At 44.9% G+C, this 26,941-nt stretch overlaps 2 protein-coding genes and 1 non-coding gene across 3 annotated transcripts in view; 1 reads left to right on the top strand and 2 right to left on the bottom strand.

Moving 5' to 3' along the window:
• The window catches only part of SACM1L (SAC1 like phosphatidylinositide phosphatase), a 76,666-nt gene extending 75,278 nt beyond the window's left edge, over window positions 1–1,388 (bottom strand). The window contains exon 1 of the mRNA XM_074988252.1: window positions 1,218–1,388. Within this exon, the coding sequence (XP_074844353.1) occupies window positions 1,218–1,255 (38 nt within the window). The 5' untranslated portion in view covers window positions 1,256–1,388. The remainder of the gene's footprint in view (window positions 1–1,217) is intronic.
• A 407-nt stretch (window positions 1,389–1,795) lies between these two features.
• On the top strand, window positions 1,796–1,868 carry TRNAR-ACG (transfer RNA arginine (anticodon ACG)). Its single transcript has one exon. It is a non-coding gene; the product is annotated as a tRNA-Arg (tRNA).
• A 7,037-nt stretch (window positions 1,869–8,905) lies between these two features.
• The window catches only part of LIMD1 (LIM domain containing 1), a 67,697-nt gene continuing 49,661 nt past the window's right edge, over window positions 8,906–26,941 (bottom strand). The window contains exons 4-8 of the mRNA XM_074988251.1: window positions 25,526–25,588; window positions 21,269–21,399; window positions 19,049–19,100; window positions 18,065–18,133; window positions 8,906–17,214 (exon numbers count right to left, since the gene is read on the bottom strand). Coding sequence (XP_074844352.1) covers window positions 17,077–17,214; window positions 18,065–18,133; window positions 19,049–19,100; window positions 21,269–21,399; window positions 25,526–25,588 — 453 coding nt within the window. The 3' untranslated portion in view covers window positions 8,906–17,076. The remainder of the gene's footprint in view (window positions 17,215–18,064; window positions 18,134–19,048; window positions 19,101–21,268; window positions 21,400–25,525; window positions 25,589–26,941) is intronic.

Raw genomic sequence — 26,941 nt, 5'->3', positions numbered from 1 at the left:
TTCCTCTGTCCGCTAGATTCCCCTCCCGTCCCCCAGGAAAAAAATCAAACATAACAGCACAATCCATGGACTTCACCTTTGAGTTTAGTCCAAACATGAAAAGTTTGATTCCAAAGTCTTTTTCTTAGAGATTACAATTGTCAAAAAGAATGTCTTCTGACACATGCCTCCTAAATTGCTCACCAATGGGTCTGTAGTGTAACTTTACTAACTGAATCAAACAAGCATTTAAACATAATCTGGTACATGACAGTTTAAGAAGTTCCATTCTCCCCATTATATTATTAAAAAGTAAACATCAGGAGGTTTTCATGGGGAAGTCAGCCTCAAGTGCCTTAAAAACAAAAACAAAACACAAGTATACCCAGATGTTGGGGGCGGGGGCGCGGAGAAAACCAAAAATTATTCATGTTTACTTCATCTGACACACTGAAAACAGACCTGAGCAAAGCAGGTAGTGGTGCCTAAAGAACATCCTGTTAGCAAATAATATTGCAACACTAAAGCTATTTCCAAAGTTTTGCCGTAGTGTTAATAGATTAACCAGAAGGCTCCCAAGTACCACCTCTTGCTTTAACGAGATGGTTGTTTGCAGGATAACTAAGAAGTAGCTTTGCCTTGTTCCCCTGCACCAGGCACTTTTTGCAGATCCCAAACTTTCCTGAGAAGCAATGAGACAGGTTCATGGAAAATCAACCGTTTAATGTGCCGATCAAAATCAGACACCGAGCAGAGACTAGTGTGTCCGCATAATCCCCTCGTTCACAGAGTACCAGGACTCAACAAGCTCCTTGTGGCAATACACAGAGGCATAAAAGAATCCTCCTTAAAGCCACAAAAGCCGGGGGGGGGGGGGCTGAGAGCGAAACCAGAGTCTCCCACCTCCCCACAGCCACCTCAGTGCTCAGCGAGCGGGCCCCCAGACCCGGGAGACTCGCAAGCACCGGACGGCGACGCAAAGGGCCAGGGAGTTGTCCCCGCCCCGCCCCACGCACAGCCCAGGAGGCCCCGCCGCAGGATTGGGTACCCTAACCCTCGGCCTCCCCTCCCCTCCCCCCTACCCCCGCCCGGCCCCTTCTCGTGACCTGTTCCCTACGCCCCGCCTGAAGCCGGGTCACCCCCTGCCCCCAGAATGGGGGAGCAGCCGCCTAGCGGCTCCAGGTAACCGGGGAAACAGGGGCGGGGCGGGAACTACGTGGCTTCCCCGAGTCACTCACAGCTTCAGCTTCTCATAGGCCCCCACTGTCGCCGCCATCGCCCCCCCTCCGGCTGCCCCGCCGCTGCCGGCTCCGCGCTGCGTCCCGGATTCTTTCGCCTCTCTGACCCTGACGCGGCTCAGTCTTGAGGACGGGGCCTCGCACAGACCAAACCTAACCAAACACCTTAGAGCGGCCGGGCTCCAAGCGCGGAAGGGAATGACTGGGGCGGCTGTGATTGGTTGCGTCTCCGGCTCCGAACCCGCCCACTGAGCCACCCAGCGATCCGGAGAGCGCGGAACTGTCAGGCTACCGCTGGTGGGATGGGAGAGAGAGACGGGAGGCGTTCCGACGAAGCGGATTAGGATTGGACAACCGTGGCCTTGTGGCTCCGCCCACTAGAGAGCTAGTGAGGAGGGGAGGGTCTCGGGAATGGGCGGAGATACAGACTTGGCTGGAGCTTTGATTGGCTAAAATTCCTTCTTCAGCTCCGCCCCCACTCAAACACTGTCTGCAGTATTACCGGTCTGAATGTATGGGCGGAGGCGCGGGCGCACTGAGTACTTAGAGAGTCGGCCCAGAAAAGGGCTCTATGTGCAGGGCCAGTGGCGCAATGGATAACGCGTCTGACTACGGATCAGAAGATTCTAGGTTCGACTCCTGGCTGGCTCGTGTGCGCTTCATTTTTTTTTCTTCCCCAAATTTTTGCCGCTAGCCGGCGCACCCTGGTTTATGGGTCCTTCCTCCTGCTGTCATCTACAGGCAAGCACTCACCCATCCCATGGCGATGTGTGGGCTACAGCTCCCCTCCGCACTCACTGTCACCCACACCCCAACAGTCTTTGCTACCCCCCCGGCTCACCCTGTTTTGACCCCTCCCCTGCACATAACCGCACCACTCACCTTCCACAGTCCCTTTCTGTCGCCCTGCATCCGCCCCCACCCACCCTGCTCTGTGGCCCTCTTTGCCCATTCTACTCACTCGCCATACACCCCCTTCTGTGGCCCTCCCCGCTCACTCTGCCGTGCACCCCGAACCGCCACCCCCTTCCGTACCCTTCCGTACTCCTTTACTCACGCTGTATGTCCCCTGTACCGCTACACCACTCACCTTCTATGCACCCCTTTCTGTACCCTTCCCTGCTCGCCCTGCTGTGTGCCCCTTGTGTCCGCAAACTCCATGATCCGGTACCCCCTTGCCATAGCAACTCAGCTTGCCACAGCCCCCATATTTCCATTTACCCTGCCCTACCCGCCGCCCCATACACCCACACAGCTCACTTTCCATACTTCCATTACCCCAAACCCCACTCATCCTGTGGTACAGCCCAATGTCACTCACCTTCTGTACATGCCTTACTGCCCTCCCCTTTTCACCCGCCACGCTCAGCTCTTCACACCATACACCCCACAGACCCTCTCCCCACTCACCCTGCCTGCCATACATCTCTGGCTATTCCACAGTAAGAACATAAGTTAAAAACAGCCATACTGGGTCAGACCACAGGCCCAACAAGCCCAGCATCCTGTCTTCCAACAGTGACCAATGCCAGGTGCCCCAGCAGGAATGAACAGAACAAGTGATCAATTCCCTGTCACCCATTTCCAGTCTCTTACAAACAGGCTAGGGGCACCCTCCATGCTCATCCTGGCTAATAGCCATTGATGGACCTATCCGCCATGAATTTAGCTAGTTCTTTTTTAAACTACTATAGTCTTGTTCTTTACGACATTCTCCGGCAAGGAGTTCCACAGGTTAACTGTGCATTGTGCGAAAAAATATTTCCTATTGTTTGTTTGAAACTTGCTGCCTATTAATTTCATTTAGTGACCCCTAGTTCCTCTGTTGTGAGGAGTAAATAACAATTCCTTATTTATTTTCTCCACACCAGTCATGATTTTATATACCTCTAGCATAACCCTCCTTAATCGTCTTTTTCCAAACTAAAAAGTCCCAGTCTTATTCATCTCTCCTCACATGGCAGATGTTCCGTACCCTTAATCATTTTTGTTGCCCTTTTCTGAACTGTACCCTCAGATGAGTCAGATTGTTGTGCCTGTTCCTTCACTCACCTCCACCATTATAATTCTGTCCTTGAAGAAGCCTCCCTGTACCTGTTCTCCAGAAGCCAACAAAAAATCCCACCCCTGTGTTCGTGTGTCATGCCTTCCCTGCCAACTATAACCTTGCTATTGCTTGTAATCTGTATGTGGCATTACGTCATTTCTGTGCCATTATCAGTGTCCATATTTACCTCCCCATTCCCACCCACCTCCCTGATCACCACCCTGAACAGGGCCATTATACTTCCACATGATGATAGCACTTTTGCATGGCTATAGAGGCACTTGTTTTTTTCCATCTATTCTGTCGTTTCCCTCTTCTGTGCTTTTATACCGCACTCTCGTGCGTGTACCTTGTCACATCCCTGACATCACTGCTCAAGAGTGGGGGAGGTGGTATCTTTTATTGCACCAGTATGAAGTATTACCTCCCCCCCCGTGTCTCTCTGGTATCCTGTGCCTGACATGGCAGCACCAACACCGCATGTTATCATAGGCGGCTAGTACTATGGGCCTGAGGTGCTCAAGCACCATGATTATTCACAGCTGGGAGCTCAGCTCCCGCAATGTTTGGAGTCAGCTCTCTTGCCGTCCTGAGGGCGGTAATGGCGAGTTCAAACCCTTTGGAGCAAGAGGAGAAGCGGGACCTCCTACCTGCCCCGCTGCTGCCTGAGGGGACTTCTTGGGTGAGTATCTTACAGAGCCCCCGACACTCATTCACCACCCCTCCCCCATGCTAGGCAAGGGGCAGCCCCACCCCCACCCTGACCCTATGGGGTAGCTTCGTACCAACTCCCTTCCTCACCACCACTCCTCCCCAACACTGGGCAAGAGGCAGCCCCAGCCCCCACCCACCACTGTAAGGCCCCAGCAAGGGGCAGCTTGGGTGTCAGAGCCAGAGCCAGAGCCAGAGCCAGAGCCAGACCCTGCTGGGGGGCGGGGGGGTAGGGACGTTGGGTTAGGACATGGAGCGTGGCATGGAGACCCCTCTCCCGGCTGCAGGGACACACTCCTGCAGCCAGGACGAGCAAGCAGCTGAAAACTGCTCTCACTCCAGGGCAGCAGGCAGGGCCAGGGGAGTGCATGATGTGGCAGGGGGCTGGGAAACACATGCAGGCCTCAGTATCTCTCCAGGAGCCATTGCCAGAGGAGGGACACCCCAGCCACTCCCCTACCCCTGTGCACTCTCTTCCCTCCACAGCCTGTTTCCCCCTCTCCCTCAGTCTGCTGCTCCTGCATATTGCAGCTGAAGGCTATTCCACACTGTGGAAGGGAAAGATGTGCAAATTACACAGCCCCTGGCACCAGTGGAAGAAAATGATAGTGCCCCAGGACTCCCCACCCCAACTCTTGGCTTTGGCAGGGTCCCACCTGTGAAGTTGAATAGCAAAACACATAAATGACTGTCATAGCCAGCCACAGAGCCCTCTTGTTGGCTTTTCTGTGTTCCTCAGAGTGGAAGGGAATGTGGAGCCCTTAGTAGGGAGCATCACAGCTAACTCCTGTTTTATAACATTTGCAAGCAGAAGAGCCAAGCTGGAGACAACACAAGAGCAGCCAGGGTGGTGTTTGATCACATGAAGGGATAAGAGAGGAATCTGCTCCTGCTGCTACCAAGAATGCCTTTGCACAAACCTCTAGGTCCTAAGCCCTCAAGCACTGACCATTGCTGTAGGATGGATTCAAGATTATCTGAACCTGTTGTCTGATCTGGTACCACCATGTTCCCAACTAGCTTTTGTATAGTTAAAATGGCTTCAAAATGAATTGGCTGGGGAAAGGGAGTTTGGAAACAGAATGAAAGATGCTACTGCCATTCAGAGTTAGTATCATTTGCTTTGAGAGCCATTTCCATGCTGCACACATCAGTGGAAACTGTCCGGCCAACAGTAATGAATTAAGCATCACAATAATCTTTTGACTTTGGGAAATACCGTCCTCCTTTCTGCAGATGGGGAAACTAGGAAATACATTGTCCAATGGTCTGATTTTCAAAGGCACAGCTGCCACTCCTGCTAATGTCAACAGCTATGAAAACACCCCAGCAGCACACTGGAAATGTGTGGTAGGTCTACGTAAAGTCATGCCACTGCAACATCCTTCCTGTCTGTCTACTTTAATTGCCCTAGGGTGGGGAGTGTCATTGCTTGGCAATGTGTCAGCTCTTAACCCTTAAAGTGGCTAATGGTTAGAAATATACCATCTAGATGGGGGCTGTTCTGAAGTGTTTATCAAGCTTGGTTAGGATGTTTAGCAAGGATAGCTTTCCTGGAGTGAATGCCAGCCTGTCCTCTTGCTACCAGAAAACCTCATAATTTCTCACCATAGACTCTTCAGCAGGCATATGCAATATCGTTACCCTGTTGGTCCCAGATTAGAGAAATAAAGTGCCTAATAGAATAATTTATGTTACTTCTATAAGGAATATGCCAGCAGGAACTCAATGCTGCTGAAGGCTGGGAGGAATGTGTCTCCCAGAGATCATTTGCATGAGAATGCAAAGGTGTGCACATGTGATACCTTGCAAACAAAGACTGATGGGTAGCAAGGAAGCAATAAGATTTTGTCTATTGTAAACACGTTGTAAAATCACAATTTATGCTAACACTCAGCGTAAGAATTGTGAAATCTCACCAATGCTCCAAGTCATTGGAGGAGACAGGGCAGTCGATATAAAACTGCATAAAACATAGATTACACAGGGCTCCCTGGTTTAAAGCATTGTAAAGGAGATGGGGAGGGATGGGTTCAACCAGCTAGCTGAGTGCCTTGGCCCTGCCTATGCGTTGGCCATATAGCTTTAAGCCTAGTTTGACTAGTTCTCCCCACCTGTTAAAAGATAGAGCGGGACACTAGTGTTTTTTATGAGACTCCATTTTGGTAGATATCAAGGCTGAAATCACAGGGTGGCAGCTCAGGCCACCAAGAGCTGAAATCACAGAGTTTTGCCTCAGGCCAGAGCCACAGCGGAGGACAGGCGGTGTGACCCGTGGCCAGCCAGTAGGATGGCACAGCCAGTAGGAGGAGCAGCTGGTGGACAGACAGCGTGACCGGTGGGTGGCTGGTAGGAGGAGTCAATATTGAGTCTGTTGAGTCTCAATGAGTCTATTAAGTCTCAATATTGAGTCTGTTCTGGTATGGCTATGATCTGAAGAAGTGGGTCTGTCCCACAAAAGCTCATCACCTAATAAATTATTTTGTTAATCTTTAAAGTGCTACTTTACTGCTTTTTTGTTTTGATACTATATAGACTAGCACAGCTCCCTCTCTGTGACTGAGTAAGATCAAGGATATGGCAAGTTACACACACAAGTGACAAGATTTCCCAGAAGTTCCTAATTCAGCCACTGAGGTGAGGAAAACAGTTGGAGGTGAGGAATGAGGCAGAGGATATTTGAGAGTCAGGAGTGGGGATAGCCAGACAGAGGAGATCAAAGTGGTGCAGAGGCAGGCAGCAGGGAAGTGTTTTCATACATTGGTTGGTATCAAACTAGGGGCTCGTCTATATGGTGATTTAGTGCAGTGGTTCTCAAGCGGGCTATGTGTACCCCTGGGAGTACGCAGAGCTCTTCCAGGGAGTACATTAACGCAGGGTTTCTCAACGTTCTTTGAATAAAAATAATGTGAATAAAAAATTGGACCTATTTTATGTTTATCTAATTTTTTTATTTATCCTTTTTGCACGATCATAAGTATGATGGCAAGTTTATAACCTATAGGCAATTTCTTGCAACCAGTTACAATAAAGTTGTTTGAACAAGTGTGCTGCAATGGTAGAAAAAATGCATGTCTGAAAATTATAGGTACTGGGGGTTATTCTTTTTCAAAAAAAGGGGAGGGTACTTTATAAAAAAGGTTGAGAAACATTGATTTAGTGCACATCACATTGGGGTGTGAAATTACGGACAACCACTCCATTTTCCACTAACTATAAACCTAGTACTGCTTGCTCCATCCTAAAAGTCCCCTAGTGCACTTTGATCTACTACATAGTTTTGCACCCTAATTTGCTGTGCATTGAATCATTATACAGATGTTAATTTAGCTAGTTCAGGTTCCAATGCAGCAAAGCTGCTTCAAGCACAATCTAGTCCCAGGAGCAATTACCAAGGGTTCTGAGCAGGGTTGTACAGCCTCCGCTGACCAAGGGACAAACAATTACTGAGGGTTCTGGGCAGGGTTGTACAGCCTCCACTGACCTAGGGACAAACAGCTGCTCTGGAACCTGAGGTAGCAAGATTAAAGCCAGCTTGAGTGTGGTTACTCAAACTGGCATCAGATCTCGTGATCACAAGCTAGACAAATCATCCAAAACACTTCTAATCTGTTATGGGAAAATATGAAAGTAATGCTGGAGGACAGTATCCTGCCAACATCAGTCCCATTGGAAAGTGAACACATCAAAAGCTGAAGATTTTTCAGTGAACAGGGAATTCCAGTCTCTAGGCTCGGAGGGCGAGACAGAGTGAAATATTTGTGCTCAAGACATCAGATGCTTCAAGGTGACCTTTTCAAAATGAACTGTACCCTTTATTTTTCATCCCTGACATAAAATGAGATACTGTAATGGTGGTTATGTAAACCTTCTAAAAACTTTTTTCAAAAGATCAAGAACACTTTTAGGAAAATATTTCTAGTACCCAGGAGGGCACTAGGCACTCAGAAGGAAACCTTAGACCAAAGGCTCCCAAACTTTTTGGCATCACACCCCGCTTTTGATTTTTGAGAAACCCTCATGTCCCCCCACCTCTTCTTTACCATCATCCAACCCCCTTTTAACAAAAAATCGAATTTGTAATTTAAAATAAACACAAAAATGTGATACAAAAGTGTTATTTGAAATTAAAAATAAGCACAAATAGTTTTTCTTGGTCCCTTGTGGGTGCCTGGTGCAGCCCCAGCTGGTCAGGTGCCTGAGCCCTGTGCCAGCCGCCAGAGGTACCCGCGCAAGCCAACCACCCACCTGAGATCTGCACTTCCAGAGCCACCCACCCGAACTGCCCACCTGAGCCCCGCACTGCTGGAACCAGCTGCCTGCCCACCAGTCACCAACTCCAGCCATGTGCCAGCTGTCCGAACCCCATACTGCTGGGACCAGCTGCCAGCCCACCAGCCTAAGCCGCCCCGTGCTGCCAGGGCCAGCTGCCCACCTGCCAGCCTGAGCTGCGCAAGCCACCCGCCTCAGCCCCTCCCCTCCCACAAACCCAGGCCCCACTACCCCACTCACTCTTACCCCAGTCCCAGCCCCCCATCTAACTCCATCCTCCTCCTTCTCCCCCTCCCACTCCAACCCACATTCAATCACCTTTGCAGGAGGCAGCTAACTCCATGTGGGTCTTCTAGCTCCACATGGGTCTTCGCTGGCTGCCTCGTTCTTATAGTGGCTGCGCTGGGTCACCCATGTAAAATGACTGGGACTGAGAGCCAGAAGCAAAGGTCGGATCTTTCTTCAGGTGAGGGAAATGTTTGGGAAACCATGCCTTAGAACAATACATTCCCATGAAAAGCTGCTCCAGTGACAGAGCACACAGGGTACAAACACGATGGACTGAGGTTTCAGTGTTGATATTGAGGGAGGATGGGGGATGAATTGCAAGTGGACTCAGTGCACACTGAAGTAGAAAGACCTGTAGATAAAACTTGTTTAATCAAATATTTATTTTTATTACAGATCCAAGTGACCCTATCCCCACACGTTTACAGTATAAATTGTTCCCCCTCGATTTCTGACCTGACTAAAGCAATATAATCATGTTAGACACGAATTCAGATTCAGAGTTATGTTATATTTTTAATCACTGAAATCACAGCAGGCCACAAGGCTTACCATCACTACAGGCCTTCATTATAAATATTTAACAGCATAGAAGAAAAAAAACTTTATTCACATGTAGCCAAAGTTAGTTACACCAACAGCAGGGCTAAATAACTCTCTTCTGGATTTGAGTTTTAAGGCAACAAAAATTAGTACCATTCAGTATTGCCACCTGGGTTCTGAATTTTACTGTCTAGAGTAGAAAGCCATGTAATTCCCATGTTTGCCTGAGTTAAAGTGTGGGTGTACACTGCAGACCAGCTGCACCGAGAACAAGGGTCCTTATTAGTAAGGGCACAAAAATAGTTCTGGAAACAAGTTATTCACTCCTTTTTGCATCAAGCACTAGAGGTATATGGGACTCAGTCTCTCCAAGGTAACTACCGTCTGATTGCACTAGATGTGTTACATTTTCACAAAGGGCAGAAATTGTGCCCAACTTCTCTCCTCAAGATGGCAGGTGCTCCACTCTGCTGCATAATCATCTATTTGCCTTTGAGTGGGCTCCAGAATTATAGTGTTAGAGAGAGGCCTGAATTTACTCCTCAGTCAGTTTATGTCCCTGGGAACCTGCTCAGGGTATGTCTATGCTTCTGGGAAGATCAACCCAGTCAGGGTCAATCTTCTGCACGTCAATTTCACGTGCCTGATAGAGGGGTGCAAACTCAAACTATCTGGGATCAGTGGTCGACCCCCATCGTCCTCCATATCATGAGCAAGAGAGATAAAAGGGAGAAACTCTCTGGCTGACCTCCCTTTGTGTGGACAGCCAGGTATGTCAATTGCAGACAAGTTGATCCTAGCTATGCAATTGCCATAGCTAGAATTGCGTATCTTTCAGTCAACTTACCTGTCCAGAGTAGACCAAGCCTAAGTGGCTCTCTCAGAAGGTAGGAGTTTTCAAATGCCCACCAGAGGAAGCAGACTGCTACGTCTGCCTCTCTTAGCTTTAGACCTGTGACACAGCTAGTGCAATAGGAAGTGAACATGCCACATGATGGAGTAAGAAAAAGTCTTCTGACTCACACGGCCCCATTCAGATGCTCAGGCCATCTTTTAGGACGGGGGGGCTGTTGACTCAATCCATTCCTCTTGTAATGGCTTCAGCAGTGTTACATAATCACACAGCCAGGTATAAGCAAGGACCAATGAATCCCACATTCACCCATAAAAGCTTGCCCAGAAACCCAAGAGATACTTGCAATCACCTCAGTGACATCACATACCTGGCAGTTCTATTACACACAGCACAACCCCATTATGGCTCCACAGACATACACAAAGAGAGAAGGAGAATACACAGCAGTGTTTTGCTTTTGGGGTCTGTGCCTACACTATACAATGAAGAAAATAACTCAAAACATTTGTTAACTAATGTTGTGGTAATACGATGATAAAACAGTCATCCCCCACAAAGACCTTTGTTTGTCCCTGACCACAAGCACACTGTGGTCTCACCCCAAACCAGGGCATTTTTGACATGCCTTTAAAAAAAAAATGCGCCCACCCTCTAAATAACAGCAACCCCAGGATATTTAAATTACCATTTTAAACCAATTTTACATCATTTATTCCCCTGCCTGCATCATGTATACATTAAATCATTTTGGCTCAGATCCCGCAAAGACTTCCACACCCATACTTTACTTGAAGGCATGTGAGTAGGTCCACTAACTTCAAGAAGACCACTCACGTACCTAAAGTTAAATGCAAGCAGAACCTTTCACAGGCTAGAGAGATTTCTTAGCAACAAGATCAGACTGGTAGCCCACTCACAATCAGAACTCTTGCCAAGCAGCAGTTCTATGTTCAAAGTATTTGCAGAATCAGGCCAACAAAGTTAAATTATAAATTGAAAAACGGTAGAAAGTGTAACTGTTCTCTGAACAGGGATCCAATTCTGCTCCCACTGAAATGACAAATCTCCACTTGCCTTCCATAGTACAGGATGGGTCCCTCTTTGCTTTCTGTAATAGCTACTGAAGTTTTGTGAATCTTCTTGACCCAAACAACTTTTCGTGCCATTTAACACCCACACACCCACACAAAGCAGTCAAGTAGCACTTTAAAGACTAGCAAAATGGTTTATTAGGTGAGCTTTCGTGGGACAGACCCACTTCTTCAGACTTCTTCTGTCCCATGAAAGCTCACCTAATAAACCATTTTGCTAGTCTTTAAAGTGCTACTTGACTGCTTTTTGTTTTGATAGTGTATAGACTAGCACGGCTTCCTCTTTGTTACTATTCAACACACACACACAGTTTTTTATGTATGGGTTTAAAAGTATGAGTTGAGTTAAAAATCTGTTCCCCTTAGGTTTGTGAAAGCACACCCTACATTCTTTTTTAATTTTAAACAACTATTTGGCTGTGGTGAATAATCATATGCAATATGGAGATTTCAAAACATCCTTTACCCTAAAAGCAAATGAAAGGACTTATGCTGCTGGCACAGGTAAATGAGTAGACTAATCGTTCAGAGCACGGTGCTGCTTTCAACTCATACTGTTTTCAAGAGCTCATGTAACAAAGGACTGCACAGCCACATTCTCAGCAGAGAGATGATGTTTGTCAGCCAGGCAATTTAAACCAGAATTTGTTGCACTTCTGATAGCTTCATCTTGCTCCACCTTTCCACAGAGGCAACTTTATACTGCTTAAGACCTACTCAGTCTCCTGCCAAAATGACCAACATAAAAGGTACAGGTGGCCCAGGAAAGTGTGCCTGACCTTGCAGAAGCCTCTCCTTTGCAAACTGCTGAGTGTCCTCAATTCCCAGTGAAGTCAGTGGCAGGTAGGCTGCTCAGCAGCTTGCAGGCTCAGCCTTGCCCAGCGTTGTTCCCTGGAGGGAGGTGTTGGAGGGCAGGAAGTGGGGCCTCTCATCTCACAGATCTCTAGGGTGCCCGAGGAAGGAAATCCTCACTTCCTCAAAGGTCCTGCTCCTCTCTCTCCTGATAGGATAGCTTTCAGGCTCCCTGGCCTGCATAACTGCCTGGCAGACAGGTGCAGGGATAGGGCCAGTGCTAGCAGCATCAGCTCAGTTTCAGATCTCCACAGCCTGGGAAGGGAAGAACGCTGAGAGGACAGGTTCTTGCCCTGGGCAGGCCAGAGCTGGTCTACCACGGCTAGTCCCTGGCAGGTCTCCATCTCTGTATTTACCAGAGGCTCTAAAGCTATTGGTTCATTGCATCTTTCTTTGGCCGTGGATCGCTGCTTGTGGTGGGAAGCAGCGTCCCACTGCGTGGCACTTTTTTTGGCCACAAACAGTGACTGGCAGCCAACCAGAGCTGCTATCGCCAGACAGCTGTAGAAGCACAGGTAGATACAGTGTTGGCATCCCAACAGGGATTAACCTTTCTGGGCTGCAGCTTTTTTATTGCCCACCTCGGGTATAGCCACCACCATCTCTCCCAAACCTGCAGCGTGCCCATGGAGAGAATTCCCTGGGGTTCCAGGGGCGGGAGGATGATACTACACTGCAAAAGCAGCTGACTATACCCCCTCCACCCTCACACCTGCTGAAAAAATCTGCTGGGTCTCCTCCATTCAGAAGGGAAGAGGACCTCAGCAAATAAACTCAGAGAGGAAAACATCCAGCAAACCAGTAAATACCCTCTTCCAAATAACAGGAACAAAAAGTGTTTTAAATTCACTCAAGCTGACAAAGATCAAAGTGCACAAGTTAAAAGAGGCCAGTGAGCAATGCATTTCCGTACACTTTTGCATCAAACCAGACATATATGCACTCCATTCCCAATCGCTTAATGCTGCCGCCTAGCCACCTGTAAACATGCCAGGAGAAAAGAGTTCATCCCCCCCTCTTAATCTATAGCGCTTTAAAAATGAAAGTAGCACCACAGGGAGGGCTCTGGGATTGGTCATGTGGGAAACAAGACCCCAGGTGGACCTGGAAGCTGAATTTTCCATCAGTTCAGAGAAACTGTCTCCAGCATAACTCACAGCAGAATGACAGGCCAAGAAAGGCTTTCCACAGAATAATTTTTCTATTCTCTCATTCCCCTACCCTCTCTCTGATAGAGAGCAGCAGGTGACAATTTAACCCAAGAAGCTCAAAGCCACTATCCATTGATCAGTAAGCTGTCCTGTCCTTGAGCTGACTAGTTTTCTATGGGCATATTTCTAAATTAGTAACAACTGGAGTTCTTGCAAGATTGTCTTTTACTCTGGATCCTACTGCTACCCATATTAATGCTATCCATCTCTATTCTGCACTCAGATGTTGCCCTAAATGACTCAAGAGTCTGTTTTGTTTAAGAAACTCCAGTGCTTGTTCGCATTTTCAGCTCTCCCCCAAATAATGACCAAAACTGTGTGCATACCAGTGCTCTCTGAAAATAAATACAAAATTTAGCCAGGGGATTGATGACCTCTTGAAAATAGAGCAGAACTGCAACATCTGCCTTTTATGCCTTATCCTGAGGAATGTTATTCATGTATTGTACACTCAGAATGCTTTAGCTTACAAGAAATAGGCAGAGGTGTACACTGGTTGCCAATTTTATACTGCTTCCTGCCCAAGGACCCTGGCACAATCTTAGCTTGCAATTGTTGGGTGTAGCTGCAAGCACAACAGACCTGGATCTTGTGCAGAGCTGAACAGCCTAAACTTCCATTAAAGTAAATCGAGTCAAGAGGGCTCAGCACATGGCAGCATCTGGCCCTTGTGGGTTATTACATCTGACTCAGACTACTTGCAGATAGCTACACTGCTTCATTTGCTCATCAGCCTGCAACTCTCTGCTATTCAACAGCTGCATATCGAACCCCTAGTGCTAGTTCTCATATATTTTGTAGCAGATTCTGTTCCTGCTGAGATCAGTCGTAAAACTCCCCATCATGTCTCGGTGTCATGGATGCTATCATAGAAATGCTTCTCAATCCTAATGTAATGACTATCAGTCCCTAATAATAATCCTCCCTCCCCCTTCTGGAGGCTGAAAATCTTGGGGAATATCCCACTTGTAATCCTAACCAACCATTCTTTCTGGTCTTGGTTATATGATTTGCTCGCCTACCCTATTACAGGATGAGCATCCCAAAGGGCAGTAGTCACAATGAAGTACATGCGGAGGCATACATCTAATAGAGGGGTCATAAATATCAGCCTGCTGTTCTTTGCTGGGGATTTGTTGATGTGACCAAGCACTGGGCCAAAATCAAAATTCAGAGCCAGTGAGGACAAACCGAGGCCATCCCTAACTGCATCGTTGGGGTAGTTCTCCCCTGCAGATGTTGAACCAACTCCCTTCCCCATTCACTTGGTTTGCTTCTGCAACTGCTGAAACCTGCGTGTGGTTGAACGACCTCAGCATAAAAAGTGGATGTTTTTGGGTTGTTTATTTCTACTCACACGGTGGTAAATGAGGGGATGCAGTAAGCTGTTAATGCGGATTAATATTTAAAGTATTAAACACACAGCAAAAGTTTTCTCCACTATTCTAGACATCTTAGCGGGAGTGTGTGCATAAGGTGGGGGAATGAAAGGAGAATGGGGAGATGTGAAAGTTGCTTGTCACGTGGTCTCTAGGCAGTCTGCACAGCTTTCTTGCATCCTCTACTAGAAGAAACAGGAAATGGCATTATTAATAGCTCAGAAAGAGCCTGAGCTGTCCTCAACACAGTTTCCCTGCTGCACCGGGAAGTTACCGTTAGCACAGGAAACAGAGGGTGACTTTGGCTAGGATGCTCAGAGCTACAGCTTTGTGGGATGAAATGCCCCAAATGTGACATTTGCTGGGGGAAAAAAAAATCAGCTCGGCCCAATTCTGCAAAGTGGAGTTGAACATCCTGAACAACCTGTAGAAAGTGCTTATCACCTTTCAGTACTGGGTCCTCTCAGCTTTAAACTAAGGGGAAAAAAATGGAAGGGGCAGGAGTGAAAGAAATACATGTACAGATTGAACCTCTCTCGTCCAGCATCATCAGGACCTGACCAGAGCGAACCAAGAATTTGCTGGACCACAGGAGGTCAATACTGTCTAACACATTACCAACACTTCCACTGCTTTTTGGGCTCTTAGAAGACATTTGGGGTAAATTACAGCTAAATAACAGAACAGAACACTGAGAGCTGGGTCTTGCGGTTGTAAACAAACTTTGTGGGACCACAGGAAACTTGGCCACACTTACGATAAGTGGTCATCTGGCTAACTAAAATCATACTGGATTATGGATGTTGCCAGATGAGAGAGTTCTGAATTACAGAGGTTCAAAGTGTATTAGAATATCAGGTGTGAGACAGATTCTGACCCCCTTAGCTGAGTAATACCTTATTCCTTCATTCATTTCAGTGGGACTATTCTTGGAGTAAAATACTATTCAATGTGAGTTAGAGTGGCAGAATCCAGCCCTATATTTTTAACTTCAAATAATTTGCTAGTGACAGAAAGGTGGTAATGGGGGGAGATGATTGGTTGAAGTGTGTAGGCTGCTTTGCTCAGGCTCATTGCTGGAATGTAGTTACCACTAATTAGCTAATTTTGTCATTATTTGGTGGTGGTTCTTGGAGGAAATTCTATCCCATACTGTCAAAGTTGAATAAATATCTTAGCACTGATGCAAAAGGATTTAGTTAATTAGTTTTCCACATGCTTTGGATACCTTGGGAAGGTCAGTTAATAGACACTAAATGGTTCATTTTTTTTTTTTGGGTACCTGTACATCAGTTTCTGCAAAGCTTTAGTATGCACGGTATGTATAGTGTGAGTAATACCGATCGCATATTTAACACCACACACGGCTGTGCACCCAAGAGGCATTTTCTCTGATTAAAAGGAACAGGTGTTTAAAAAGGAAAAAACATCTCCCACATTTTCTTTCTATAAAGAACAAAATATAGGCCTCTCTAATCCTGCAACCCCACCCCTGCTTTCATGAGTAATCATTCATGTGAGCAAATCCATGAGTGTCAATGGGCTTACTCACAAGTGAGAGTTGCAGAGTTAGACTCTAAATCTGTGCAAACAAAGCCTCTTGAAGCTGTGCCCAGAATTCCAAACAAGCACTATTATGAAACAGGCATGAGCTGGATAACCACTGCGGAACTGAGTATTGAGCCCTCCTGACTTAAGTCTTTTTCACAGCACTGCTGATGTCTGAGCTCTAGGGACAAAATGGCTTAGGAAGTGGCTGTGCACAGACCACTTTTCTAAAGTGACCTGTGCAAGAGAGAGGGGTGGATAGATTGCCCTCGTGTATATATTTTCTGCATCCAGGTTTTTTTCAAATGTAATTTGCTGCTCAGACTTTACACAAACTGACCTAGAGTTGCAGACTAATGCACAGACAGCAGCACAGGTCCATATTTTCCAAGAGGGTTTTCTAGCTCCTGCTCCAGTTTAAAAAAATAAAAAAAGCAGGCATTCAGCAGCCAAGGGAGATGCCTGGTCTGTCTGTGCTCAGACCGCTGTCTTGCATCGCACCCATTTCACGGTCACGGCAGCATCGGAGCTCTCGGAACGAACTGAAAGGTTCGAATGTGTGTTTGTGCACTGAGCTCTTTTTCTCAAGAATTAAAAAGATTCTAAGAATCGGTATTTAAAAGTTGATATCCTCAGGGGGATTTGATAAAATGTGCTTGTCAGAAACCACTTAGCAGATGGAAGAAATGTTCCCAGCAGGCAGGCAGATAGGCCTGTGACTTGTTGATTGTACATGGCATGATGCAAGCTCTCTGATGTAATAGATGGTTGTGCTTCTACTGATAAAAATCTTCCCAAGCAAAAGCAAAGAGCTCTTGAGAGCACAGAAAGGCACATGAAAACACATCAACCAGCCTAGGAAACATATGTTCAAATAAACGTATTTTTGATATGAGTGGAGTTCACATACATACAAACCTTGGAAAAAGCATCTAGCCAACACCTATGTATCCTCTCTCTGTAAACTACCAATTGTGGAAAATGCATATGGGAAATCAACTGGGAGAAAATGTGCACTGTAACAAGTCCTCTGACAGGCTCCTGGGAATTAGCAGTGCTGACTAGTAGTGATGCTGATACATAACTGTTGGCGTTGTGCCTTTCTCTATATGCTTCAGGTGACAGGAGTGACAAAGCAAATGTTCATCTAGTGGATAACAGCGATGTCCATCTTCATCATTGAGTTCCATCCCACAATCCTACAAAGAGACCAGAGCGGCTATTAAAACAGGTACACACTTTCTGATGCAAGAACTGACTCGTTTCAGACACCAGTATTTAAGGGAGATCAGTTCACATATAAGGACATGAGCACATGTTGACAGTTCTTTTAAAACAAGCCCCTAGTTCCTAGATTTATCATGGACAAGAAAACTTCCATCATAAGCCTCTATCTGTAAAATTCAAGCGCCAGCACAGCAAGGTTTGTCTGGTTTACTAGTTTCTCTTTATTACTTAGATCTTACAGTAAGTTATGTCCTTATATGTCTTAAGCAGATTAGTCTTTTTCTTAAAATCTCCAGGCTGGATTCACCATCTTACTCCATTTAAGTCAATGGAGTTATACTAATGACTAGTGTAAAGCTGGTCACATGAATCAGGGCCTCCTACTGTTGCATTACTAGTACAATTCCTCATCACTAGGAGTAGCAATGGAGATACAGGCATTCAGATGACCACTGTGTCACCTAAACATACTCAGAAGTCTAGACAACATGAAGAGAACACGACTGATCCTCCTGGAGTCCTGTCCAAATGAATGCTCCCATTAGGAGAGCTGCGCCAAACCTGTCAAAGTCAAAAGCAAAAGGAAAACCAAATCTCCCACACATGAATTTTCAGGTAACAAACCACAGGAGAGTTTGGACATATCCTTGGAAACCTTAGTCCCTAGACATATCATTTTCCAGCAGTTGATAATTGCAGAAGGAACTTAACTACTTGAGGTTGGTAGTTGCTGATCTGCTGAGTTTCCAGGATACCTGTATATTTTGTTTCTTTTTAAAATAGTATTTTTTTCACATTGACTTTGGAAAATTATCGACCCACCTCACAGTGATAACACTCCACGTGATAATCCTTGTCCATGGACACAACCCGAATTGTTTCGTCAGACCCCTGTAAGTATTAAAGCAAAAGATTTATTAAACAGGTGGGAGAGGGGATTAAAGGAGGAAATGAGGCATGAGTTCTGTAAATTTCTTGCTGCAACAACATGGATATTGAAAAAATGCATGTAGGCCACTGGTAGAAAAACCTCAAATAAAGTTTGACACCTGCAGATATGCTTTCAGCAAAGCTTCATCAATCTGCTCTAGGCATCCTGGGGAAAAATGGGTATCAGAGACTAAAGAGACCGATTTCTGCTGTGCAAGTCAATCCCAAATGGATATAGCACGGAGTATTTCTGAGAAAGCGCCAGCCTTTTTAACTAGTTCTACCAAAAGACTTAAATTAACAATATTATTATGAATAATAACTTGATCTAGTAGAGGACACTCTCACACATGGAACACTTCAAAAATCAGCAAATTTTGTATTAGTTAGCCTGACCTACCAGTAACCAGCGTTCCCTCTAATTTTTTCCACTGATGGCCAGAATAAATTTTGTTATGTGCACCAAGGCATGTGTGGATGTGCAGCATCAAAAGAAACACAACCTATGGATCACTGTAGGCTTTCTACTAATCAGCCAGGTAGCACCTGCATCTCTTCTGAGTGGCTGCCCAAGTGCACAGCTTACAGGGAACACCACCAGTAATAGCAGTGACATCTCACAGACGGTGAAAAGAGCAGGTTAACCCAGCGGTGGCAAACTGAACTATAATACAAAGGAACCAATGGAGTCAAACATTGCACCTTAACCTTGGGCCAAGGTTTAGCCATGAAGGCCACATGCTGGAGGAAAGTGTACAGCTCTATTGAGCCCAAATAGCATTCCATCTGACAGAGGCTTACATGTACACAGGAAAAATGGTATGATCTTAATTAGTGTAAGAATTGTAAGCAACAGAAAGCTTTTAAAGATCTTACCTCATTTGGCAGAATGGGATGTCCACATGCTGCACATTTTGGAGCTAAAACTCTGCAAGGGCAATGAGAAATTAAAGTTACATATACCATCTGTAGGAAAGAGGCTTGTACATTTTGACTGAGAGGTAATCTGCAGTACATTTTTGATTTTATCTGGAAGGACAGCAGTGTAAACAGCTTTTCATTCCATGTGTTCGTAAGTTCATTTTCAAACAATTTGGCTAACACTATATATCCCTCATATTGGCTCAAACAGCTACACAGTCTGCAATAAACACAACTTATTGAGGAAGCAGTACACTCCAAGGCCAGTCTACAAGTTCTTTATATACCTGAGTCATGGAGCACCCGGACTGTGGAATTTATCGATGAATATTGCACATGATCTATTAAAAACGTCATTTATGCGAGTTATATCCGGGGTGTGCCTGACAGAAACTGCTTTGATCTGAGGAGTTCCCATCTTGAAATAAATACTTCTGACAATCTATTTCTGAGGCCAACTCTTACGCTTCTGTTTTCCTCTAGAAACCCAGGGCACCTGTGCTTAGACATGTTTTTTCAAAACTGGAAAAAAGGCTTTCAGGAGTGGCAAATGTGGCTAGTTATTCCCAGAAGAAGCCATATCCAGCTGGCAGCTGTAGATCTTCAGATCAGCGTTGTCTCAGTCCCTAGAGCATACAAGCCATTTTTAATGGATCACGTACAATATACTAGTGGATTGCCAGCTCTTCTATAGCTGATAACTGCCTTCTGTGTAAAGGTGGTCTGGGTATTGCAATTGTCATGGTCAGGACTAGGATTTAGCTTTTCATGGACACATGCTATTCACTGCAGATTATTCAGTAATTCAGGAGTAAGTTTCAGGTACAAATCCTTGAAAGAGCGATGAATAGTACTTAAAGAACTGGGAAGTACGAATAAGATAATGCAACACTATAGACTTGTCTACACTACCACCCTCCTTCGAAGGGAGGATGGTAAGTGGGGTGTTGGGAGTTTACTAATGAAGTGCTATGCTGCATACGCAGCACTTCATTAAGCAAATTCCGCCCCCACAGAAACTCTGAAGTTTTAAACTTCGCAGTACCGGCTCATGTCTAGCCGCAGCTCACCCGCCGGTACTTAAAAGTGCTGGGGCAACTTCCAAGTCCCTTTACCCCTCAAAATTTAAAACTTTGAAGTTGCTGTGAGGGGGAGGGGGGAGAATTTGCTTAATGAAGTGCTGTGTATGCAGTGCAGCACTTCATTAGTAAACTCCCAACACCCTAATTACCACCCTTCCTTCAAAAGAGGGTGGTAGTGTAGACACAGCCTATCTGTCTGAAAATAACAAAAGTAGCAATAGCTAAAAGTGATTACTCAGAGGTAGAAGTGGGAATGGTGAAAGTCAGACACACGGATAGTCCATTCACAGTCATATTAAAAGATATGGGGCCCAATTTCATTGTAGCAGGGCAGGAACAAGCTTTGGGTAGCATTTTTGGTGAATCTAATTATTTCCAGGGCAAGTGAGTACGCATTGCTTTATAACAGTTTAATCTAAGAGGAACAAAAACCTTGGCTCAAGTACAATGTAAGACAACTCTACGGAACACATGAGAGCCGGTTTATTGGGCTCATTAGAGGAAAGAAGAAGCAGATTGCTCAGAGTGCTTGTCAACTGGTAGGTCTCATATTATGCTTGTAGGTAGGACTTTAATCTCCCTAGACAGAACATTATGAGTTACATGTGAGTAGCTTTTTATGATACATAATTTATTTACCTAGTTGTATCAAAAGCTGGATACTAACACCCTCCCACCCCTCCCACCCAAATCCAAAACCCACCACCACCACACACACACATTCAGCAATGACAATCTAATCAGATTCTGCTCTTACAAGCCAAAGTCAGCCCTTGGCATAACTGAGTATAGTTGCCATTGGCTTCAGGGAGACTTACTGGTTTATTCTGGGGCGGATTTAGTTCTGAGTCCTTTAAAGCACTTTACAAACATTAACTCACTGACTTATATGATTCCCATGAGAGAGAGGTGAACAGTACATCCATTTTGTAGATGGTGTTAAGTGATTTAGTGGCCAAATGAAGGAAGAGGTCAGGAGTTCCTAGCACACAGTTCCATGCTCATTGCACCAGTCCCTACACCTACATTATTTTGCAGGTTGAATTAGTGTGTTTTCAACTAGCCATTATTTAGCAGTTTACTTTGTTCTTACTTGTGGTAATCTCTGACACAGTAGATTTTGTTCTCAGTGTCTACAGTAAACGGCACTCCATCCAGACATTCGTTACAGATCACACAGCGGAAGCAGCCTGGATGGTATGATTTCCCTAGAGCCTGCAGGATCTGCAATAAACCAAAGACAGAAGAGAGCTCGTGAACAGGCATTAAAAGAGGAGAATACAGCACAGGAGCATACTACTGAGTACCTGGCTAGAATGGTGACAGTGATTGGGCAATTCTCAGGGAGATCAGAGAGGCTACAAAAAACATAAACCCCAATAACAATGGGGAATTTCAACTATCACCTCGGAGTGGGAGGTAGAGAGAAATTTTCTAGCCACCATTAATGACTGCTTTTAGGAGCAGTTGGTTCTGGAACACACAAGGGGAGAAGCAATTCTTCATTTCATCTTAAATGGAGCACAGAATCTGGTCCAAGAGATGAATATAGTTGAACCACTGAGTAACAGCAATCATAATGTAATTAAATTTAACATCTTATGGGGCAGGGGGAATGCCAAAGAAAGGCACCACAGTAGCATTTAACTTCAAAAAGGGGAACCACACAAAAAAAGGGGAAGCTAACAAAACAGAAATTAAAAGATTTACAGTAAACTCTTTCATATCTGACAGCCCTGGGACTGGGAGGTTGCCTGATATTAAAATATTTTGGATAATAGAGAGGTATACCTAGCAATGCATAACACTAAAGAAAAACAAGATTAGATATTAATAAACAAACAAAAATTTATGCAGAGTACTTTGTTTACCAACAACAGTAGTATTGTACATTGTATTTGCTATATTTTACTTTTCACTATACTGTACTTATGGAAAATGTAACTAAAATTTATTTAGGATTAAAATGCCGGTTATTTGAGAGTTCCAGATGATATAATGCCAGATACGAAAGAGTTTACTGTAGCCACAAAAGTGAAATGCCAGTAAGCAGCACAGAAACATTTTAAAATAACACCATAAAAGAGGCTCAAATTAAGTGTGTAATTCACATTAAAAAGAAAAACAAAAAAAAAAGATCATAAAATGCCACCATGGCTAAAAGTGGTGTTTATGATGGGGCAGGAGGTGTATTTTAAAAACTGGAAATCATTTCCTGCAGAGGAAAATAGAGGAGCATGAACTCTGACAAGCCAAGTGTAAGAGTACAATTAAGCAGGCTAAAAAAGAATTAAAAAAACTACCAGCAAAACCATAAAAATTAACTACAAAAATGGTTTTAGCACATTAGAAAAAGAAGCCTGCTTCACTGTCAGTGGAGCAGCTGGACAACTGAGGTGCTAAAGGAGCACTCAAAGAAGACAAGTCTCTTGTTGAGGTGCTGTATGAACTCTTCTCTGTAATGAAAACTGAGGTGAATGTGAAGGAAATTCTACAGCTACACCATTCTTTTTCGGTGACAAATTTGAACAACTTTTCCAGACAGGTGTCAATAGAGGTAATTGTAGGATAAATTGATAGAAAAAACAGTGTAAGGCACCAGGGCCAGATGATATGCAACCACGAGCTCTGAAGGAACTCGAATGTAAAACTGGAGAACGACCACCTGTGGTATGTAACCTATTGCTCATATCAGTCTTTGTACCAGATGACTGGAGAATAGTTAATGTAATGCCAGTTTTTACAAGAGAACTCCAGGGACAATTACAGACCATCAAGCTTAATTTCAGTGCGAGGCATATTGGTTGACACTAGAGGAAAAACAGAGTTATTAAATGCATAGATGAAATCTAGGTTACAAAATGGCTTTAGTAACAGAAAATCCTCACCAATCTATCAGAATTCTTGGAGAACGTCAAACATGCGGAAAAGGGAAACAGAATACTTGGAATTTTAGAAAGCTTTTGACAAGGTCTCTTACCCCAGCACTAAGCCAGTTAAGCAGTCATGTGACAAGAAGGAAGGTCCTTTCATGGGCCTGTAACTGGTTACAAGATAGGAAACCCAGGGTAGGAATAAATGGTCACCTTTTCAGCAGGGAGAGAGGTAAACAGCATCTCAAGAATCTGTACTGTGAGCAGTACTGTTCAACACATTGTGGTTAGTAGTGATAGATTCCAATGTGGCAAGCTTTGCAGATGATACAAAATTACTTAAACTAGTTAAGTCTAAAGCAGGCTATGAGGAGTTACAAAGGGACCTCATAAAAGTGGGTAAATGGGCAACTAAAGGGCAGGTGACATTCAGTGCTGATAAATGCGAAGAAATGCACATTGTAAAACACAATCCCAATTATACACACAAAAATGACAAGATCTAAAATTATCTGCTACTATTCAAGAAAGATCTTGGGATCACTGTGGATAGTTCTCTCAAAATACTTGCTCAATATGCAGAGGCAGTCAAAAAAGCCAATAAAATGACAAGCACTATTAGGAAAGGGACATAACATAGAATGCCAATAAAAAAATACCTGGAATACTGAGTGCAATTCTGGCTGCCTCATTTCAAAAAGGGTATTTTGGAATTGGAAAAAGTACAGATAAGGGCAAAAAAAAAGTAGCAGGTGTATGAAACAGCTTCCAAATGAGGAAAGATTAGAGAGACCAGGGCCATTCTTCTTAGAAAAAAGGTGACTAAGAGGGAATAAAATACAAGTCTATAAAATTATAATGGGTGTGGAGAAAATGAATAAGGACGTTATTTACTCCTTCATGCACCCCAAAATGCAGAGGTCACCAATGAAATCAATATGCAGCAGGTTTAAAAAATAGAAGGAAGTACTTCTTCACACAATACAGAGTCACCCTGGAGAACATCATTTCCGATGTTCTGAAGACCAAAAGTATAAATGCATTCAAAAAAGAATGAGGTAAGTTCGTGGAGGATAGGTCCATCAACTGCTATTAGCTGAGTGGTCACACACGTAACCCTGTGCTTTGGATGTCACTAAATATCTGTCTGCCTGTCACTGGGATTGGATGAAATGGGATGGATCACTGAATAAATTGCTCTGTTGTGTTCACTCCCTCTGAAGTAACTGGCACCAGCCTACATCAAAACAATACACTGGGCTAGATGGACCATTGTTCTGACCAGGTATAGCCCATTCTTAGTGCTCAGGAAAATAATATACTTATGACATTAACATCAGATAATGTTGCCAGGTAACGTCATTGGAAATACTATGTCCAGTTTTAGTAATTTCATTATAAGACTGATTTAGCACAGATAGAAATCGCCCAGGGAAGAGCAGCTGGGACCTACGAATAGCAAGAAATTCCAAAGACTAGGATTATGTAGCTGGATGAAGAGTAGGCAAGGCTAGATTTAGAGATTCAAAATTACAAATGTCTATGGGAGAAAGTGACAGATTTTTCCTCTGAATCGTGTCCAAAAAGTTTAGTTATGCAGTGTCCCCATAGCCTTAAGGACAGGAAATAGAGAGCAAAGAAAATACCTCTTTCCACTCTTCTGCAACAGACTGACAAACGTAGCAAAGGGAGGGCCAGTATCTGAGCAAATACTATGGGCCAGGTCTCAGTCCATCAACACCCTACTGCTCCCAGCAAAATGGGCTGCAGGCAGCCATGGCTCATGAAGTGGATGAGGACAGGATCCAGAAATGGCCACAGGAGTTCACAAGAAGTCAGTATGTTATTAAAATATCCTGCTCATCAAGGCAAAGTTCATTTGGAACAGACACTGAAAAACATGTCTGCAAAACAAACAAACAGATTCTGGCTTTGCTTCCTGGCCATGACAAACCAGAGGATTAGGGTTCTTCCACTGTCACAAGACAAACACAAACAGCTAGACTAACAGATCAAATCAGGTGATCCTATACAGTAAACCCTCAAGCTACCCAGCAGTTGTGTTCCTGCAACCCTCATGTAACACAAATTATCACACACGTCCAGGGTAGAGGTAGCCTGGTTCCCAGCTCCCCTGGGCTTGCAGGAGCCAGGAAACTGACCAACACATGGCTGGTCAGTTTCCAAGGTCCCACAAGTGGTGGGGAGATGGGAACCAGGCTGCCAATTGGTTCCCAGCTGTCCTGCCATTCTGGGGAAGGAGAAGCTGCTCTTGTCAGGGATGGCAACCTGACTCTCAGCTGTCGCCCCTGACAGGAGAGGTTTCCCGCTCCTGCCAGGGGAGGCAGTCGCGTTAACCTGGGACGTGAAACTTGGTTGCGCATACCTCGAGGGTTTACTGTACATGAATTTCTTTTGCCCTACCAAGAGACATCATTCTCAAATAATGTTTTCTTTCTGAGGCAAGCATCACTTACCATATCCATTATCAAATGGCCACAAATGAAACACCTGTCAGCTGACTGCTGGAAACCAGAATACTGCAAGGAGAAAACACTGACTTAATATTTTACAAGGATGGATAAAGCACAGCAAAACTTCCTAGTGTTTTGTCTGAACAATAAATATTATGTATGTTCTCATTACAAGATCTCAAAATTACAGGGTCAGATTTTCAGAGTTATGAGTGTCTCTAAGTTCCCATAAGATTAGGGTGCTCATTTAACTTTAAACTGAATTTAACATACATGGGTAAATACCAGACGTGCACATGCAAACTGGGTCCCTATTGACCATGCATGTGCAAACAGGTAGCTCTTATGCATGTACATCCCACATTTGTGTGTGTCAATTAGGTGGTATACAGATAGATACTTCTCTAATTTGAAAATACAGCCCACAACCTCACTAGAGTCATAAATATAAAATTGGAGGTCCAAATCCTACCTTCCGTTATGCTGGTATAAATAGGGCACACATGCCACCAATTCAGAATAGCTCAGAGGATTATTTTTGCCACAAACTAAACATATAGACCTGATTCTTGAATACATTAATATTACTTTTACACCACTCACACCCAATGTCATTGGTATCCACGTTAAGGCTGCCCTACGCTGCATGATTGGTAGGGAGGGTTTTAGTGTAAATGAGCATCATACCTGCCAAGTATTTTTCATATATTTATCAAGACTGTCCATTTCCCAATGCCTGGTTTAATAACATCCATTGTTGATTGTCAGTTAGTGAGCAAGTTCATTCTGCCCCGACTCCCTCGCTCTTGGAGTCCTCTTATACATGGACCCCATTGACTGCTGTTAGGGAGAAGAGGAGTCAGCCTTCTTTCTCTCTCTCTTTCCCTCATGTAACTTAAAAACAAACTAACTCCCAAAACAAAGCCACTTTTTAAAAAGTCTTCAACACCCACAAACTAACTGATTTTTCATGTTCCACCCTGCCCCCTGCTTCCCATGGTGATTATTCAGTGACATCTCTTGTACTTGCAGAGCTGGCTGCTCCTCTGCCTGGAGGCAAAGGTAATTATTGCACTTCTGTAGACAAACATCCCTTTGGGCCCCCATCCAATAAATAAAGAGAAGTTACTCACCTGTAGTAACGATGGTTCTTCGAGATGTGTCCCCGTGGGTGCTCCACAACAGGTGTCGGGCTCGCCCGACACCGCAGATCAGAAATCTTCCAGCAGTTTCTCCTGGATCGCGCATGCACCAGCGCGCGCCGCCCCCCTGCGCGCCCCCGGCCGCATGCGCGATCCGGTCCCCACCAGTTCCTTGACCAACCGCCTCGGATGCTCCTGAAAAACACTAGACAGAGATCCGAAGCAGGGAGGATGGGCGGGTGGTGGAGCACCCACGGGGACACATCTCGAAGAATCA

This window comes from Carettochelys insculpta, chromosome 2 (genome assembly GCF_033958435.1).
Source record: "Carettochelys insculpta isolate YL-2023 chromosome 2, ASM3395843v1, whole genome shotgun sequence".
NCBI classification, from domain to species: Eukaryota; Metazoa; Chordata; order Testudines; family Carettochelyidae; genus Carettochelys; species Carettochelys insculpta.
This window is presented reverse-complemented; position numbering and strand designations above follow the sequence as displayed.